General features: G+C 44.9%; 2 protein-coding genes across 4 annotated transcripts in view; one reads left to right on the forward strand and one right to left on the reverse strand.

Annotated features, from left to right (window-relative positions):
* The window catches only part of trappc8 (trafficking protein particle complex subunit 8), a 22,010-nt gene extending 8,406 nt beyond the window's left edge, over positions 1-13,604 (reverse strand). For 2 of the 3 annotated variants that reach the window (XM_035524161.2, XM_081717144.1), the window contains exons 1-19: positions 13,288-13,604; positions 11,653-11,847; positions 10,028-10,111; positions 8,595-8,684; positions 8,340-8,514; positions 7,914-8,067; positions 7,718-7,793; positions 7,351-7,607; positions 6,103-6,218; positions 5,813-5,963; positions 5,583-5,683; positions 5,374-5,479; positions 5,036-5,167; positions 4,535-4,759; positions 3,638-3,746; positions 877-1,071; positions 458-621; positions 292-366; positions 29-128 (exon numbers count right to left, since the gene is read on the reverse strand). In XM_035524161.2, the coding sequence (XP_035380054.2) occupies positions 29-128; positions 292-366; positions 458-621; positions 877-1,071; positions 3,638-3,746; positions 4,535-4,759; positions 5,036-5,167; positions 5,374-5,479; positions 5,583-5,683; positions 5,813-5,963; positions 6,103-6,218; positions 7,351-7,607; positions 7,718-7,793; positions 7,914-8,067; positions 8,340-8,514; positions 8,595-8,684; positions 10,028-10,111; positions 11,653-11,847; positions 13,288-13,444 (2,662 nt within the window). In that variant the 5' untranslated portion in view covers positions 13,445-13,604. The remainder of the gene's footprint in view (positions 1-28; positions 129-291; positions 367-457; positions 622-876; positions 1,072-3,637; positions 3,747-4,534; positions 4,760-5,035; positions 5,168-5,373; positions 5,480-5,582; positions 5,684-5,812; positions 5,964-6,102; positions 6,219-7,350; positions 7,608-7,717; positions 7,794-7,913; positions 8,068-8,339; positions 8,515-8,594; positions 8,685-10,027; positions 10,112-11,652; positions 11,848-13,287) is intronic. The other variant, XM_035524162.2, reaches the window with a different exon arrangement.
* A 1,050-nt stretch (positions 13,605-14,654) lies between these two features.
* rnf125 (ring finger protein 125, E3 ubiquitin protein ligase) lies at positions 14,655-18,658 on the forward strand. Its single transcript, XM_081717944.1, has 8 exons — positions 14,655-14,910; positions 15,535-15,631; positions 15,865-15,947; positions 16,087-16,365; positions 16,480-16,533; positions 16,797-16,908; positions 17,075-17,182; positions 17,381-18,658. Exons 1-8 carry the CDS (start codon positions 14,822-14,824, stop codon positions 17,447-17,449), a joined length of 891 nt encoding a protein of 296 aa, XP_081574070.1. The 5' UTR covers positions 14,655-14,821; the 3' UTR covers positions 17,450-18,658.
* Positions 18,659-19,595: the final 937 nt, after the last annotated feature.

Consider the following 19,595-nt stretch of genomic DNA (forward strand, 5'->3'; position numbering starts at 1 on the left):
GTGAGTGTGTTGGAGCGGGTGCGGGAACCTTCGCTAGTGCCGTTGTCTTCCTCTACAGTGCCCAGGCTGTAGAGCACACTGAGCACCTGCAGCTCTCCGGTCTTGTGAGGAAGCAACTGCAGACGTGCCTGGACGACAGCCGGGGTGGGGGGAAGAGACAGAGAGTCACCACACCAGCGAAAACACAAGACAGACAAAGAGGAGTGGTTTCAATCTTCCGAACAAACAAGAGGCCCGAAAGAATGAGACTCGTCAGAAAGTGGGCAAAAAAAAAAAAAAAAAAAGCCTCACCACTTTAGTTTCTTCAGGACCAATAGTGAACTCCGGAATGACTTCCGTGCTGATGATGTCATTGAGAGCCGTGACCTACACGGCAGAAAGCAAACAGGGAGGAATCAGCAGAGGCTGAGGTGCCGAGGGGCCGCGCCGAGGGGCCGCGCCGAGGGGCCGCGCTTACCCTTCCTGCTGCTGCCTCCTTCTCGTTGCTGAGGGCTTCTCCGGGCACGCCCCCCGGGGGTCGGGAGAAGTCCTTCGGCGTAAACTTCCACAGCAGGGACAGTTCCGCCAGAGCAAGCGGGACCTTCAGAGGGTTGCGGAACACCACCTCCACGATGATGGGCTCTGAGGGCGCGGAGCGAAACAGAGGGGACATGCTAACGACGAGGCGTCACTCAAACAGAACGCACAAGCAGAGCCCCGCCCGCGCCCCGCCTCCTGCATTAGCACTCATCATCACAGACATAATGAACAACGTGTTTAAAGACTTCATAATGAGTAATGTAGTTCTATAAATAAATAAATATAAAAAAATTGTACAAATAAATAAATAAAAACAAACGTCAAGCTGGCAGAGGGATGGACGCTGGGAGTTCTCACCTTCCACCACAGCGAGGGGGTAGCGCAGGTTGTCCGTGTGGCAGCTCAGGCAGTACTGCGTGGGCTGGAAGCCGATAGGCACGCTCCCCTTGTTGGCCACGCCCACCACCTGCTCCTCCAGTTCTGCCCACAGCTGGGCTTGTTCCCCATCATACTCCTGATCCAGCCACACATGGGTGGCTGCCTGTTTTTCCCCTACACACGCGCACGCACGCACGCACACACACAAGCACATTATTCCTGTATGTCATTTCATCAGTAGGAGCAGGAAATATTGTGAGAAAACAATATCGAAATAACCAGCCAAAGGGTGAGTTCTCCATATTGTGGCTACTCCAGTCAGGCAGCACTTGAGTAATCTCATTTCCTCTTCCACCTGTTGCTACACAATGCCCAGCGGTGCTGCACCAGATGGTAAACGTGGCATCACCCAGTCACAGGCAAGGGAGACACCTATAGTCCTGCATCTTCACGCACGAGCACTACCAGCCACGGCCTTCACGCTGGGTCCCTCACCCCCCACCCCTGACGGCCTTCACGCTGGGTCCCTCACCCCCCACCCCTGACGGCCTTCACTCTGGGTCCCTCACCCCCCACCCCTGACGGCCTTCACGCTGGGTCCCTCACCCCCCACCCCTGACGGCCTTCACGCTGGGTCCCTCACCCCCCACCCCTGACGGCCTTCACGCTGGGTCCCTCACCCCACACCCCCAGGACCTTCTCACTTCACACCCCTCCCAAGCCTCATTTACACCCAACACCAACGCTGTCCAGACAGGAGCGTACTATGAACAGACTACACTTATTGGATTTAATTCTGGTCAAACAAACCCTCATGCACGGGGTAGCTACAGTAACTCGCTGCCACCGCTCTCCTTCACTCTTGCGACAAGATTTGGGAAACTCTTATTAAAATCTCCCCACAGAGACCTGGCCCTAAATATATCATTTTCCACGTTGGGTCCTGATGAGGTCTCATAAGTGGACCCGGTTGCCTTTGTAAACTGAAGCTTCCATCACCTGACCAATCGGAGGGCAGGTGTTCGGATTTGTGTTTAAAAGTGTAAACTGAGAATGCCCCAGTGCTGAGTTGTGTCAGGTCCACGTCCTGCCATTATTTACCACAGCCAGAGGTGAAGTGTGAACAGCAAAAGAGTAAGACCCAGTCAGTCATTTGACACAGAAAACGTTTTTGCCCAAAGATTCTTCAGACTACACCAAAAAAGGTGATGTTATTTTATTTGAGGGACTTTTGGTACGTGATGTCTGCAGAGGCTTTTAAAAACGCCTCCTGCCCATCACAAAGAGATTACTCAAGAGTTGCTAGTTCTTATTTCAAAACATCCGATTTTCTAGCTGAGAAATTGCCAGAATTATTCCCAAAATTATTCCTAGAATTACCGTTTTGTTCAGCCCCTTTTGGACTAATAATAGGCTGGTTGCTTAATTAAAATGTGGCATGTTTAATTAGATTTTATACTGGGGTTTTTTAAATCTGTAATTTATCCAGGCATTAAAATGTAAAACCCTTCTTTTCATTTCTTAGGTTTTCCAGTCCTTTCCAGTTACATCAGAAGACCTAGAGCCATGCAGGCAGAATTCCCACTGCAGGAACAATCTGCACAAAACCTGCTGCTCCCTGAAGAATCAACACATTTCAGCCTTGTTTGTAAGTAGAACCTGTTCTGAACATACGTGAAACTCACGATTAGAGCACTTTGTGCATGTTCACTAAACAAGCCTTGAAGGCACACAGACATCTCCAGGCAGCTGCTGCTAAACACACTCAGTTACTGACAGGTTGCTCATTGCACACTCTCAGCGTGCCACGTTCCACCAGGAAGCTAATGATACTAGCTAGTGATCGGACTTTGACGTGACGGCATACGTGCGCAGTGAAGTGTCCCACAGCACAGTACAAACGTCTTAGGCCAAAGTTAGATCTGTTGTTTTAGCAATGGTGTAACCAACATGTCGAATTATTTCCCAGTCTCTTTATTAGAATATATCCTGAAAACACGGGACATTTCAGTGCAGTATTAAAAACGTAAAAAAAAAAAAAACAACTAAAAATCAGGAATCAAACAACTTCTATAGGCTACAGTGGCAAGTATTTAGTGTGACCTCACCTTACACTTTACAATTACAGGAACCGTAAACCTAAAACCTCAATGAAATGGTACCAGAAGATGACTTCCGAAAAGAGTTCAAGATGTGTTTAGTGCAACAGGAGGTCATGCTAAACACTGACTTTTGCCTGTAGAAGCCATTTTGTTCTGAAAATCTGTGTACATGTTTTGCTTGTATCTTAATAAAAAGACTGATAAATAATGACATATGATCATTATACCATTGCTAAAACAAATCTAATGGCCTAAGACTTCTGCTCAGTACTGTACATGTAAGAAGTAACTCTTACTGTGTTCATTTAGTCTGGCTTATGTGGAGTGTATACGGTGGGTTCATAGTCACTCAAGCCAAAGTACAATTGTCGCATTGCAAATGAAGCTCACCAATGCATAAGGAAATATACCTGTACATGTCTGTACACAGATACACACAAACACACCACTGTGCCGTCAAGGTACAAATCTTATTTTCAGACCACTCTTCTATCTGTTTAGCATATATCTACATTTCTACCTGTCTCTCTGTGTGTGTGTGTGTGTGTGTGTGTGTGTGTGGTGTGTGTGTGTGTGTGTGTCTGTGTGTGGTGTGTGTGTGGTGTGTCTGTGGTGTGTCTGTGGTGTGTCTGTGGTACCCTCTGCAAGTCTGCGCTCATGGCCAAAGAAGACTCTCGTCTGGGCACTGTGCAGGCAGGGTAAGGGTAGCTGAGGCAGGGTGACGTCACTGGATGATTGGCTCACACTCTGAGGGCAAAAGGGCAAAGGTTAAAGGGGTGAGAAAGCCCATTAAATAAGGGGCTCTCATATTTGTTACCCCAATAATTTAATCTTCTGCAGAAATATCACTTGGCTGAAATCACAAATCCTCCCAACTTGAGTTACATGTAAATATATCTGCCACATTGTGCACCCAGCCGTGAGCAGGTGTGCTACGTGGCCATCGGAAAACACTGCAGGATCAGCCTTACTGAAGGAGCCAGAAAGACCCGGCTGGTGTGAACACGCGAGGGCCCACCAGCACCTGGTAGAGACACATGGGACCAAACCCAGCGCTCCACTACAGAGTGCACGTCATCGCTCACGTGGACGGAGGTCGCCAAGGCAACACACATGCGCCTGGCGCGTAATGGCCCTCCGTTATGCAGCTGTTGACCGATTTGATTGTATCGTCAACACACCACTGATGACACGCACACGCATTATCGCAAATCTTCCAGGTCTGATGGATTTGGCAACTGGTGCCTCACATAATATAAAGGGACTTAATCTAAAAAGGTAGTCTGGACAAGCACATTCTCAGGCAGAGCATGGAACCCTGTTAAGTCAGAGGCAGGGAGTTAGTTATGAATTCTGAATTATTCAGGGTTTGTGGCGAGCTAAAGAGCCCAAGTCCGTCACTGTCACTAACAGAGACTTAACGCAGGCCAGACGACTACATTCCAAAGCCCGTATGTTTACGCCACCCAGCATGTACGGGTATGGAGACGGAGACCCCGGCGTTTGCACGTACAAGCACGAGGACAGCCGCTCACCTTGTAGACGTAGAGGTACTCCCTGAGGAAGGCGCTCTGCTGGGTTGCCACCTGCTTGCTGTCGTTGATGAGAATGTGACGGAAGGCAGCGATGGCATTCTCGGGCTGGCGCAGCGTGAAGGACTGGCGACCGATGGTGAAGTTGATGTGGTCCTCAGCTAGTGTCCAGCCCTTGCCCTTATACACCTGCATAGCCTGACAGTAGCATCGCAACGCATGTCTCTTCTTTAGAGGGAGAGGAGGGATAGAGGGAGGGAGGGAGGGAGAGATTAATGGGTTGGGGAACAGAATTCCAGACCGACTGAAAATCAGGAATCTCCGTGTGTGTGTTCTTGGTTTGTAGATGCAGTTTCCTCCATTTCCACCACACTACTGGACTCGCGCTACCTCTTCAAACCCAAAGCAAACCACGTCCTCTCCTCACTAGTCTAAAACAGCGTAGGAGCAGAAGAGACACGCTGCAGCCTCACGGGCTGGGGAGAGCAGTGGGCGGGGTCTCACCTGTCCCGCCTTGCTGAACCGGTGGCCTGACAGGATCATGTGGAAGGCAAACTTCCGCACCATGGGGCTACGCATGTTAATGAAGCAGTGAGCCGCCTGCTCCAGTAAGAGCGCACTCCGCAGGTCAGAGTCCTGTCAGGGAAAAGAAGAGCTACATCAGCAAAGTACCAAACAGTCACATAAGTGTGCATCGCTGTGCACACGATGCACTCCCAAACACAGGGGGTTGTGTGTTACAGCAAACATCACTGAGAAGGAACACTCCTGACTTATGGACTCAGAGGCAAGAAGGCACAAGTGCACAGGCAGCAGTTTGGGTTTGCGGGGGAGGGGCTCACCTCACTAGTCATCTTGATGAGGAGGGCGGCAGCCTCAGAGTATTTGACCTGGCTCTTCAGAACCTCAGCGCTGAACAAAGCACAGCGCTCAGCTAACACCATGTTTCTGCAAGCACACACACACACACACACACACAGCACATTGAACGTCTTGTGCAAGTACAGAGCTTCTAAACTCCCATATTAATGCAGGGGTGAGCAAGTCATACTTGCAGACGTCTCGATATGTCTGGATGGCCGTTTCCATGTAGTGAGCAGGATAAGGCCTGGGGGCACCACTCTGCAGAAAGGCAGACATAGCTGCCATCTCCTACACACACACACACACACACACACACACACACACATCAAAGCTAGTGCATATACCTACGTATGCATGTGTGTCTGTGTGAGTGAGTGAGTGTGAGTGTGTGTGTGTGTGTGTGTGTGTGTGTCCTACCAGCGCTCCTGCAGCGTACAGCATGGCCTGGTCTGACAGGAAGTCCTTCTTGGCAGTGTGGTAGCAGCTATAGGCCAACTCATAGTGCTGAACCAGGAAGCAAAGGTCAGCCATCTTCCTGATCTGCAGTTCCGGAGCTTCTGGGGGATAACTGAGGTCACAAAGGTCAAAGATCAGATGAGCAGTTTTTAAAAACAAGCTAGGGAGTTAGAGGAGACCACACATGCAGAACGCCCAGGGGTGTGAGTGAGTGGGACTACAGGCAGCACGGATGGTATGAGCCAACTCACAGCAGTCCAGCTGTGTTCTTCAGTTCTGCAATACTCTTCTCTGGAACCTTCCCACCCCCAAACCACTTCTTCGTGGCTGAGAACAGAGAGCGGCTCAGTCCCTTCCTAGACACCAGCTAAAGTGGATATGAGAGAGAGAGAGAGAGAGAGAGAGAGAGAGAGAGAGAGAGAGAGAGAGAGACACGCAAGCAGTGAAGAGTGTCAGTGAAGCAGAGACAGGTTGGTCACGGGTAGTAAATGACAAAAAAAAGGAAGGTATTGATTCAGTGGTTTAAGGGGAAAGAATACATTTTAAAACAACCGAGTCACTATAATTAGGCGTTCAAATGTGCAGATCTATTGAAAGCATTTCAAGAGGCTGTGGCTTTCAAAGTGTCACAGCAATAAAAACAAAGTTTAACAGCAAAATTCATCTCCCTGCTCCTATTTCTGCACAGGTTTAAAAACCCCATCTCTCCCTTGAGTGCAGTGTTTGTCATGTTTCCAAAGATAGAGTGTCTTTGTATGCATTCATTTCAGTACAGTAACGTGAGCACCATTTCACTAGTTCTCTGAATACCGCTGATTCAATCCAGAGGATTAGTGAGCCGATCCTGGGACATTCTAATGGATCCAGATATCTTAAGTGTGATCCACGTGAAATACTTTGTTTTTTTGTCTCTGCATTATTTACACATCTGGAACCCGACTGACACCGAGACAGCAATCAAGCACGTTATCAGGAGCTCATGTGCAGTATAACGTGTGCAGCGTGTTCCTCAAAACAACAACGGTCAAGAGCACAAGAGCTGCATGCACTGGACATGGCATCTCACACGGTGGTGATGACTGAGGCAGATTCAATACGATCAGCGCTATAAAGCAGAAAGAAACCATTCGAAAGAGTTCACAAGGTCACTCAGGAAAAGTGACTTCACCCAGGCAACAAACTCTGCAGGGTGTTTTGCGATTGGCAGGAGGGAAAAAAAAAAACAGAATACAGAGGCTTAGGTGCATGTGCTGTTCTAGATGACCAGCCAGCGTGTGTAATCATTCCTTCTCAATCTTTCTTAATGCAGAATTCATTGAGCTCAAGCAAAATAAGGCTTGCTTGAACTGGATTTTATTTAAAATGTACTATGAAAATATGAGTACTGAATTGGATTCCATATCAGCAGATACTCACTACTAAAGTACTTAGTTCGGGCGCAAAAATGCCGGATGGGAACAGCCCTACTATTTTGTGTGTGTGGCTTTGTAAGCGTGTACCTGGTCATTAAGCTGGCGGATGTTCTTCTCAATATGCGGGAGCAGTCCTCTGAAAGTGAACTCCTGGATGAACTGGCGGATGCGGTCGTGGTCGTTGAGGGTCAGACAGGCCCCGTGGGCCACGGGGGTGGAGCTAGCCGGTAACCCGCCCTGCTTCCTCGAGGTGTCAATGCTGTTCACAGCCACACTGGGGTTGCCAGGGTAACCCAGGTTGGACGTCTGGTCCAGCTCCAGCGGATGGGATTCAGAGAGGGCATCTGCTGAGGCAAGAACACCGCGAAAGCATTAAAAAAAAAAACCCTCCCTATCCTGTCAGGGGAATTTTCTTGCCAAGCGCAAAAGCTTCCGGTCATCTACACAGCTTCACCTGACACGTCATGACCGTCCACCTCCGAGCTGACGTTATTCTCCACGTTATTCACTGCAGCATCCTCGCACGCTTCCTGCAAGAAATGACGAACACGAGGGTTAGCCGACGGGTGTGCGAAGGCACGATGCGCAAGGCTTCCACCAGCCCCCCGGGGGCGCTGTGGAGCAGGTCAGCACAGCACAGCGGGACTCACGGGGCTCTGTGCCCGACTCTTCTGTAAGTACTGGCTCCAGGGGTCAGGCATCTGCTCGGCAGGTCCAGCAGCAGCTGCCCTGGAGTTGATCTTTAGCAGGTAGCAGCACTGAGTGCCATACCTCTGCTTCATGTCCTCGTACACGGAGTCGGCCCTGGGGGGGGGGGCACAAGTCTCAGTGTCACATGGCGCTAGGAACTTCTGGAGGCAGCGGAGCTGTCAAAGGAAGTGGTTTTATTTTGAAATGAATATAAATACATTATTCTGAAGACATTACTATCCAAACAAAAAAAAGAAAAGAACCAGTACTTCGCTACTAATTGGTTTCTCTCAAGCATACAGTTATGGAGGTCACTGTACTTAATTACCACAATGTATAAAAGACAAACATTACAGTCAAACTTCAGTGTATACACACACACACACCTCTGCTCATCTCCATCACTGATGTCGTGCAGTAGGACGTAGTATTTGAGTGTGTTGGGGATGAACCATTTGGGGTGGGTGTACTCTCCACTGTGCTGGACCCTGTGCTGCTCCTGAGAGAGCCTCTGGAACTGCTCAGTGGGTGCGGCTTCACGGGACGACACTACCAGCATACCTGGAACCCACTGGAGTGAAGGAGTACACAGGCAAACACCTGGGGATGGGGTGTGGGTGTGGCTGTCTGATGAAGGATACAGGCTAAGTAGTGGTTGAGAAACTCGTGGTCTGACGCAGGCATGGACTGCAGAAAGTTCTCCCTATATGCCTCGAACCACGGAGTTGTTGCTGAGAAACGCACACAGACACACACCATTTCACACAAAATCTTTGAGCACAGCAAGGTAGAAGGGAGAGAGAGAGAGAGAGAGAGAGAGAGAGAGAGAGAGAGAGAGAGAGAGAGAGAGAGAGAGAGAGAGAGAGAGAGAGAGAGAGAGAGAGAGAGGTGAGCTTTGAAAGGAAGAACAAACTTTAGATTCCAGGCCATTAGTGGGTTCTGCTTACCACTGTGGGAGAAAGAAAACAGAGCACTGCAGACATACATACCTGTAAACTTTCAGATCAAACCGAAAGATGTTTTCAGAGCGTTCAGTTTATGGCAGCAAATTCATATGCTTGAAAAAGAAGGAGAGGAAAAGCTCTGGAGTTGGACTGTCGAGGCGGCCCTGCTGCTCTCTGAGGAAGTCTCAGCTCCCCACCACCAAAGAACCATGTGTGTGTTAATGTGAAAAGCTCAACAGATATTCAGTGATCTTAAATAATACTTCCACCATACTCAAGCAACCTGACACTTTAAGAAAAAAAAAATTAACTGAAAACTGCAAAAATAAATAAATACCAATAGAGCATAAAATAAATTTCTTGCAGGCCCAAACTACAGGACAGAATCATTTGAGAAACAGAACAATAACTGTTTACTAAAATCAACAGTCTAAACAAATCAGGAGCCAAAAAACGGTGATGCAGTTATATGCAAACACAGCTGAACACATCCGCATGGTTCTTCATGTAAAACTAAAACAACACATCAATTCCTGAAAAGGCTTCGAGACGTCCCTTGGCGTGTAGACAGGGTGCTTTTTTCTGTCTATCAGCAGCTCACGCTGCGCGTCAGAGCCAGCGAAGGTGTTCAGCGTGCCACCAACATAAACGTGTGCTAACTGCAACAGAATCTAAAGCAGCTACACATTTAGAAAGAGGCAAGACCAGGCAGTGAAAGGGATTAGAGAGTGAGGAAAATGACTCATGAATCAGAAAGGGTGGACTCCAAAATGAACTGTTCAAATCAAAGTTCCACAACCACTAAAGCTGAAAAGATAGCATTCAAATTAGGCTATTAACCCATTTTTTCCTGTAACAAACTACAAGCCTACGATCGGTTGTAAATGGAATCCTTGAGAGAGGCATATTTGCTGTTAGCAACCAGCCAATGAGTCATTTATCTCAATATCTTTTTCTCTCCTTCAGTCGCACTCAGACATACACGCACTAAGGCTTCCACCACGTCAATGGACAGGAGAGAGAGAACCAGAATACCAGCAGCGTTACAGAGTTACAGTTCTGCTACGGAGAGAAACAGGAAGAGATGAGGAGTGGGTGACCAGAGGCCCAGCGCAGCCTGAAGCAAATACCTGTGTAGAATTTGGAGGAGCTGAGCTGGGTGAATGTGTCTTTCCAGTCAGAGTACCAGGGAACGCTCGCTTTGACCGAGCGGTCTGGGAGAGGGAGAAAGAGGCAGAGAGCCGGAGAGGCTGGTTAGAGGTCGCGCCGAACACCCACACCACTCCTCTGCCACCTCCACCCCCGAACTCGCAGGTGCAGCACGGACCTCCAACACCTCTTTACAGCTTTAACAGAACTTCAGGCAGATCAGCTGGCTTATTACATAATCAGTGAGTGAAACTGAACTGCGCGTCTTAACTGCCGGACATAGGCACCACACACCCGCCTTCATTTATTTTTTTTAAATTATTGGCAACCACTGAAACTAAATAAATGTAAGACATGAATGTCTAAGGTCAAATAACACAGTTCCTAAACTTTCTATTTGTTATTAGTTTCTGTCTGGAAAAAATAGGATTTTCTTAATAAAGGTCCTAAAGCACAACTTAACCCTACGCATACCAGGACCACATGACCTCTCAAAGAAAAAGCAGGTGATAATACATCTTCCTATATAAGAAGCTTGGAAAATAAATTAATTTAATGTGAAATGTTACATTTGGAGTCAAACCAACCACTATTGTGTGTGCTCGCTCTCTCTCTCTCTCTCTCACTCTCTCACTCAGCAACATGTAAACATGTTATCCCTGTATATCACATCAGGAGGTGCAGGAAGGCCTACGAGAAAACATCATGCCTCTTAAACAAATTAACCACCCAACAGGTGATTTCTACCTATTCTGGATTCTCCTCTGGTGCTACACTTGAGTAAAGGAGCCCCACAGCTCCAACGCAGGCACTGTGGGCTGGGTCCTGTGCATTTCATTTTTTCAAGGTCAAACATATATTAAAGGCTCATAAGCAAAACCCATTACTGAAACCAAGTCCTAAAACAGCATGTGTTACATATTCCAAGGCATGGTACCCCTTTAGTGCCTGTCAAATCCATTAAGTGGCTAGTTGCCTCAGAAAATAAGAAGCTTAGCTAGTCTGCTAATCAGGCCCTGCCCCACCACGTGTGCTGTGTTATGGTTGCTAAACGAGGAGCACTGTGGTGTAGTGGACCACTGATGGTGGGCTCTGTAACTGGGGGGAGCACTAGTATGTTGACTCCACAGAAGGGCAAAGGGCAGGGTAAGTCTCTTCTGAATCGATCAATTGATCGATGAATCAGTCAGACATACCAAGGTACACTACCATATATTTTTGCCTGGAAACACACACACTCACACACACACACACACACACTTAGGGAGAGTTCTTACCAGAATGTCATCCATATGTTAAAAAAAAAAAGTAAAAAAAAAAAAAACCACATGGAAATAAAAACAAATTTAGAGAATATAACAAATGAGATGCAAAGCAACGGAGTATGAACCAGAACTATTAACGTTCACTTTTAATACACACAGACTACTTTTTTGCCTGGTAACAGAAGCAAAAACAAAGCTATGAAAAAGCAAGTCATTCTTTAGCTTCTTATGAAAAGAATGAAACAGTAAGTCACAGTAAAATGCAGACAGAGAACAAATTCTACTTTCACTTTTCATTTTCTGTCAAGCCAACTCAGTCTGTCTGTCTGTCTGTGTCTCACCGCTGATGTTGAGGTCGTAGTCTCCAGCAGTTACGACGTTCGCGGGTAGTCCTTCGGGGGGCTGGCAGCCAGACACGGCCTGACTCAGGAGCTTGCGGACCTCGCCGGGTTGCAGCGGCTGCGTGTTCACCCCCGTTACACTGATCCTCAGGCCCTTCACCACTACCACCAGGTTGTTGGGGTCACGCAGGTGACCTGCAGCACAGACACACCACACCCACAAAACTCACATGGGCGTAGACAGGAAGAGGTTTCTACATCTGACTTATTTATCTGCTATTGGATCAGCACTCGTGTGGGTGTTTGTAGGTGCCAAAAGGGTACTAGACAGTAAATGAGAAGGTGGCGATTAAATTAGGGTCACTGCGACTATACAACATACAAATGTCACAATATTTAGAAACAGTCACCCAGAGTGCATGAGAGCACCATGACAGCTCACAAACAAGAAAAGCAGGACCATGTTTAATAGCAGGATTATGAACAGCGAGTTGTTTTCAGAGCAGCGCCCAAAGTGAGAACAGCGTATCGAGACTGTTTCGAAACATTCCTAAATAAATCAGCTACATTAGCCAGGGACAAACACACACTCTTAGAAAGGCAATGCATGGTGATTTTTTTCCCTGTTGTAATCAGATGAAGAGGGTCCTGTAAGAGCGCTCTCTATAGTAAGTGAAAGTAAAATCTAAAACAGTGGGTCAGCAACGCAAGTAGGTGCACACATGTAATAATTTCCTTTGTTTCCTGTGCACTCAGACACCAGCAACAAGACCGTATGGAACAAAATTTGTATTTGTTCACTTTGATATTTTAAAGTGAAGTTGCTATAGAATTATTCATATTCGCCATGGTTCACAAATGTAGGACTTAAACGTGCATTGGCTGCCTGTATTATTCTATCACATATAGCAAATGAATAATATTTCTAAACTGACTCACTCAAGTTCAGAACCACAGCACCATACACTTCTGATGCTCGCCAAACTCAAAATGACTCCAAGATGGTCTGACTCCTGAGTCAGCGTAGGGTAATTTTGCTGTTTTGTAAAACTAATTTTATGATATATAAACCTAAAATCTTTTTTTTTTTTTTTTATTGGGGGGGGGGGGGGGGTTATGCCAGATGCAGATTCTGTGTACCACCCAACAGCCTTTCCGAGAACAGGCTCCTAATAAATAACACGCATATTCTCTGCATAAATGAGTACTTAGCGATGCGTATTTCGCCATGTATGAAATGAGGGGCGAAAGCCCCCGGTCCCCTCCAGCATCACACAATACTGCATTAGCTCGACAGCTACGGAGGACAGGACGGCCAAGCGGCCCACAAGGGTGTGGGCAGTCAAAAGAGGCTCTGCCGCAACGTAAAGAAGAAACGCGATCTCGGACCTGTGCGTGTTGGTGCCAACGGGGGCTCCGGTAACCGGTGAAGCGATCGGGTGTCATGTACGGAGAAGAGAGAGAGAGAGAGAGAGAGAGAGAGAGAGAGAGAGAGAGAGAGAGAGAGAGAGAGAGAGAGAGAGGGCCCACTTCAGGTCACCCCTCGCCGGGTTTTTATGATGTATACGCGAACGTTACGATGAGTGCGATGCTGTTTTGGAGGCAGTGGAGGGGTGGAGTGGTGGAGGGTCTTACCCTCCGAGGTCAGGCGGCAGAAAGGCCGCAGCAGCTCGGGGAAACTCAGGTTGTTCCTGCGGGTCACTCTCTCCGCGTCCGCGCTGCACAGGACGGCCACCGTCGGCACGAACGAGTCCTGGACGAACTCCTGCACGGACTGGGCGCACTGGGCCATCGCGCTCCTCGTACGGGGAGAGACGGATGACTCTGTCGTCTGCGTTTCCTCGGGGTGAAGGCGCTGCTTTTGACTTAAAAACAACTGCCCGACTGACAGCCCAAGGCAACCATGTTGAATCCTGTCTACCAAGTGATCTAATTCCCGTCAGGCATTGCGGCTGTCAGGTGACAGCAGGGAAGGAACGTTTCCTCCAAAATAAAAGTCTTTGGTTATCTTTGGTATATTGATACCTATCAACTTTCAGTAGGTCATGAAGCTAAATAAAATTTTAATTAAAATAAATAAATATTTTAAATTAAAAAAAATATTATATTATACAATTAATTAATTACATTAATTCTCATCAGCAAGTGTTTTCTCTAGTCAATGTTGGTTTAAACTTTGAAGTATGCAAGAATGCGCTTGAAGAAAATAAACAAGGCATTTAGGGACACATGTCACATATAACTTCTATACTTGGGTGCACAGGTTGGTTGGTAGCAGTTTGTTTACTGCCAACGAACAGTGAAGTGACCCTTCAAATATGTTATATCGATATATCTTACTGGAGCACAATAATTCTGCTAAGGGTTTAGAAAGTAAAGTTATACAACCTGTTGATTACCTTGGGAACATACACTGGGTAGTCAAACTAGTGTGCTCCGGATTTATGCAACTGTGCAAAGCAGGTGTTGTGAAAAGTAACCCTAAAAATTTGTATCTGTAAAAAAAATGTAAAAGGATGTTAAAAAGTATAACTCAAGACAGAAAAAGGCACCACCTGATATGGTAAAATAATAAAATTCTTTAGACCTTGGTCAACAATCTTGTCTTCTTTTTCTTATCGCAAGATGTGCTTTCTGTCACCAACCAGAGCTTTAGTTACTTAAGTCAGGTTTGAAGAAACAATGCTTTCAGATAAACCCAAATTAGTTTAATTATTTTTCTATTGTATAAAGGTGTAAAAAAAAAAAAAAAAATCCCAAATAATACAATTTGTTAAATATATCAATGTTTTACATGAGCTATATTACAACCAATCCTAATGTAACTATTTCGAAAATTAAGAAATGCTGTATGTTCTTTTGCAGAAACAGACTCTCGTCTACCAGTTTGGCCAGTGCTGTTTGCATGGTATCTTTGATAGGATAAGGGGATTCCCATAAGACATATTCAAAATAGCTAACAAAGGTTAGACATTATTATCAGCTTCTGGGCATACTATAGGCTGATAAGAATAAGGAAGTTGGAGTGTTTGCAACCCGGTTAAAAAAAAAGGGAAAGAGAAAAAGAAGAAAAAGCCACAGCTGGCAGGTCTGTAGGTGCGTGGTACACGAGCCAACAGGTGCCGTCTTATTTTGCTTCCGACTGAGAAAACTGTAGGCAGCGAAAACCATGGACAGCGCTATGACAGAGAACGAATGTCCAGTGTGTAAAGACACTATCAAGACTCCTTCAGAGCCAACTCCATGCTGTAAAAAAGTGTGAGTAAACATCAGCTCAGCTTCAACTCAATCGGACACTTTTGACACGCTAGCGTTTCTTCCTAGCTCTGTGCCCATGTAGTCATTAGTAATAACTCCGCTGCTGACAGGACTGATTTAATAAGGTTCTTAGTCTTCTAAAGAATATATGTATGCATTTATTTAAACGTTTCAGTGTTGTGGAAACTGTAAAAGTGTGCTGCCTATGCCATGTCATCTCAGAAAACTTTTCAATATTTTTTCGAAGAAACAATGTTTATATATGTGATTATTTAGGAAGAATATTAAATAGGAAGAATATTAAATATTCTCACTAGAAGAAACTTTCATTTTGGGGTGAATTTTCCTGACTGCATGTATATGGTTTCTGATAATTACGCACCAGTGTTCTGGGAAGCCTCAAAGTGAAAGTATTTGTCTGAGGGGAAATTTAATCTGTTGGTGTTTACATTTTCTCACAGGAATGTAGTATTACGGAATATTCCAGTGACCACTCTGTAGAGTTTAAAATAAATGAACTTGATTTTCCTTTCAAAAATAATTTTGCTCTCTCTCTCTCTCTCTCTCTCTCTCTCTCTCTCTCTCTCTCTCTCTGTCTGTCTGTCTGTCTGTCTCTCTCTCTAGGTTTTGTCAGACTTGTCTTACACAGTCAACTAGACTAAGACGTCACTGCCCCTACTGTAGGAGCCCAGTAGGCACTGGTGCCACTGGTGCAACTAGTGTGAGAGTATAAAATTTTAAAAACCTCTAGACTGACGTTATGGATCTATTATACTGAAAATGATTCTAATGGAATATAATGGAAATTTTATATTTGAATTTATTAGGTTGCACCCAGTTTAAAGACCTAATTTACTTATTTGTTCTGTAAATAGTTTATTTTCATTTCTAATTGATCAAACACATGAATAGGTCTTGGGCATCCATTAAAAGATCCTCTGGTATTTCCTTCAGTCTAACAGGTACCAGCTGTCAGGTCTGCTTGGGGATGACACTAGCTTCACGGTTACACGACCTGTTGGTAACAGTATACGGCAGTGAGTCAGCCGACTTGGACCCACAAACGCTTGTTTACATGTTTTAATGCTCTAGAAATGAAAGTATCTGTTTTAGAGTGCATACTATTCTAGTCCTTTCTTTGTCTATACATTTGTGTATTTTTGCTTCTAACCACAGACTCCTCAACCAACTCAGAGAAGACCATCTGCTGGCATTATCCTCAACCTTAAATGATGGCCTCAATCAGGCGTCTCCAGAGCCTGGTGCACAAGCCTGTTCTCCTGCTCCTACTGTACCTCAGAGAAGGCCAACTCCCATACCACGAGTCAACATCTCCCAGAATGTGGTGACACCTACTAACACACCACCTCCTCTTCCTGTTCCAGTGCAAAGGCTCTTGCCGCCGGCAGCAAACCGCACCCCTCTCATTACACCTCATGCATCTGATGATGAAATGTAAGTTTGCTGTTTTTAATGCCTGGGACAACCAGTCAGACAACAAAAGGAGCTTTTTGGCCATAAGAGCGTAAGTGTCATTTCATGATATAATAAGACATGTTTCCCTTACAGAGACTGGTCAAGTGAAATTGCTCTCATGGAAAATGCCTCCAGACAACTTTCAGGGTAAATAGACTCATGCATATGAATGCAGGCACATGTGCATGTACACGCACACACACACACACACACACACACACAATTTTGCTTTTTGCACTTACAGACACTGGACTACAAACATTAACCAATGGAAAAATCCCCTTAAGAATCACACACAAATATGCACATACAGAAGTGTGCACACACCACAGTGTCTTTTATCTTTTCTAACATTTCTAACTGATTCCTTTTTGTGATTCTCTTCCCATTCATCCTGTCCACTGTTTCAGCCCCCCCTCAGTGAGAACCTTTCACTGTCCATACTGTCAGCAGGGTGGACTGGATGACTTGGATCTGCGAGATCACTGCAGTGCCAACCATCTCACAGATGCCAGATATGTGGTCAGTAACAGCTCATGACATTAATGAAGAAAGCGTTACACCTCTCTGCATATTGATCCAGCTTGACATAATCTGTATGGCTTATAGGGCCAAAGAAAAGAGTCTGGTGAATATTATGACACCAACTTTAAGTAGGCTAAAGTGACTGAGTGTGCTGTCTGTCTAGGTGTGTCCTGTGTGCGTGTCACTGCCTCATGGTAACCAAGAGTACCACAGCAGGGACTTCATTGGCCATCTCAACCTACGGCACTGCTACTACATTGAGGATGTAACTGTAAGAACAGACTCAGACCACAAAGCATACATATATATGCAGATCATAAATAACCCACACACACAAACAAAAATACATAACCCCACACATACAAACACACACATCCATCCACACACACACACACACACACACACACACACACACACACACACACGCGGCATTCCACCTACTGTATTTTGTTTTTTGTCTGCTTGACAGAACATCTACCAGAGTGATGACATTAACATGCAGGCTGCAATACTGATGTCGCTGTCACAAGCCCATTAGCATGACCACTGGAGACCACTCCTGATCCTTTACAGACAATTCATCAGTTCTCTAAAGTTGCATAAGATACATAAAGAAGACTTACATTAATGAAAACTTATATGAACAATGCAATTACTTGGTATTTCAGTAATAAAATATGATCAGGAATCAGGAATCAGTAATAGCATCATTGACATCACTGGGATATTTTTGTAAAGTAGCCTTTTCCATTGTATCTCTTCACACCGCATTTGTTGCAAATTCTGCCCTTTGTGCATAATTCATTATATCAAATGTCAAATATGTTTGCACACTTTTTGTTAATTTCATTTATTAGGCAGGCTTTTGAGATAGACTATGATAGACTATGTTTCCTGCAAAATAACTTGTGCAAGAAAGTGTTTCGAAAATGATTGACAGAATCTGTAAATGTACAACTCATCAGCAAAACCAATAGCACTAGTCCAACCCAGTCATCACTGCCGTAAGGACTACATTGACAGTACTCACCTCTTTATTAAGCCATGTTGTTAATCATATATATTATCAGTCCAGCCTCCTTATCACTGTTAGTCTGGCCCCTTCTCTTCTTTGCTATATTCTTACATGAACACAAAAGTGCACTGATCGTATAGTAGAGATCGCAATAGTAGAATGCACACTCACATGATTAAGGAAAGACCACAAAATACAAAAAATGTCAACTCATGGAACATCTCCTTTGCCTATTAAGTGCTGAGAGCCTGTGTTTGATGAGTCATTATTGGGAGTTTATTATACATTTGAACAAGAGAAGCGGGGCTTCTGCTTAACGGGTGGCTGAAGTAGCTGATGGTGTTTTGTGTATTATGCTTTAATGATAGCGGCTATGCACTGCATGTGAAATGAACATTTTAACTGTAGATGTCACTTTTGCTTTAGTATGATACCTTTACTGAGAGATCATGTAATGACTGTAATGAGGTGCGAGTTCCTAGCAGTTCTGAATTCTCTAAGGATTTATAAAGTTATAATTGTTGTAAAGTTGCACGATATTTGGTAATTGCATTTTATAAATATGTCAGTGTGTTGATGTGATCATCACTATTTTCTAGAAATCATGTATAAAATTATGTTGTGCTTTTCTCTTGTAGTGATAATCCTCACTCTCAAGTGAGACGTCAAATCCATATTCTGCCTAATACAGATCAATTAATAAAATATCTTGGTAGCCACAAGGTAATATAATATTGCGATTTGATCTTTTTATGTATTTTTAATAAGGTGGATGCGGATCATGGGAAAGAATGGGACATGTTTGAGATAAATGACGGCCTGTGACAGATATTGCGACACGTAGCACATTGTTGTCGTGGCACCTGCTTCTCAGTACAACTTTTTTTCTTCGCTTCACCAATTGCATACAGTATTAGCAACTCACCCCCAGTTTCTGCTGAACAAAAGCTGGGCTCAATCTGATAGAGGGACACGTAATAATTGATACAGTCGGTGTACCTTTGAATAGAATTTGTTACAGTACTAAACATTACAGCTTGTCACTTCTAAATAAGAGGTTCTCCATCTCCATCGTTCTTGAACATAGTTTCTAGAGGAACTCCACAGTATCACAAATATCCTTTTGATGAGAATAAATTTGTGTTATGTTTGTGGTTAACAGCAGGGGGGAAATGCATCTATGGTTGAACAGTATCACTGGCCAAGCACTGTACCATACTATCTTGAATACAGCTTAGGTAAGGAACACTGGCCTGTAAGCTCATTCAACACAGGAAGCTTAACCTACTTTCCAATCACTGTTGTGCATTCGTAGTTAGCTCCAGTTAGCTCCATTCTTCCATTCCTCTATACTGGTTTTGTTCTCATTTTCATTATGCAGATATCAATGCTAAAGGAGTAACACTGAAGGTTTAAGACCTGCATTGACTTTAAGCCCTGGAGTGGAGAAGCAAACTAGATTTCTGTGTGCAGAGGTTGTGGGTAAGTAAAATTAAGGATTGTAAAGCAATAAAACAAACAATAAATCTCCAAGCATGAACCGATTCCCTGCTGAGCTCTATAAACATTCCTAGCCAACTATTTCCTCCTTATTTACAAAAATGGAATAAAATTAACAAAATAAAGAGCACATTTCTCATTCAACCACAAATAAATACTGCACTAAAAC

This window comes from Electrophorus electricus, chromosome 7, assembly GCF_041902795.1.
Source record: "Electrophorus electricus isolate QZ-2024a chromosome 7, ASM4190279v1, whole genome shotgun sequence".
Taxonomy (NCBI): domain Eukaryota; kingdom Metazoa; phylum Chordata; class Actinopteri; order Gymnotiformes; family Gymnotidae; genus Electrophorus; species Electrophorus electricus.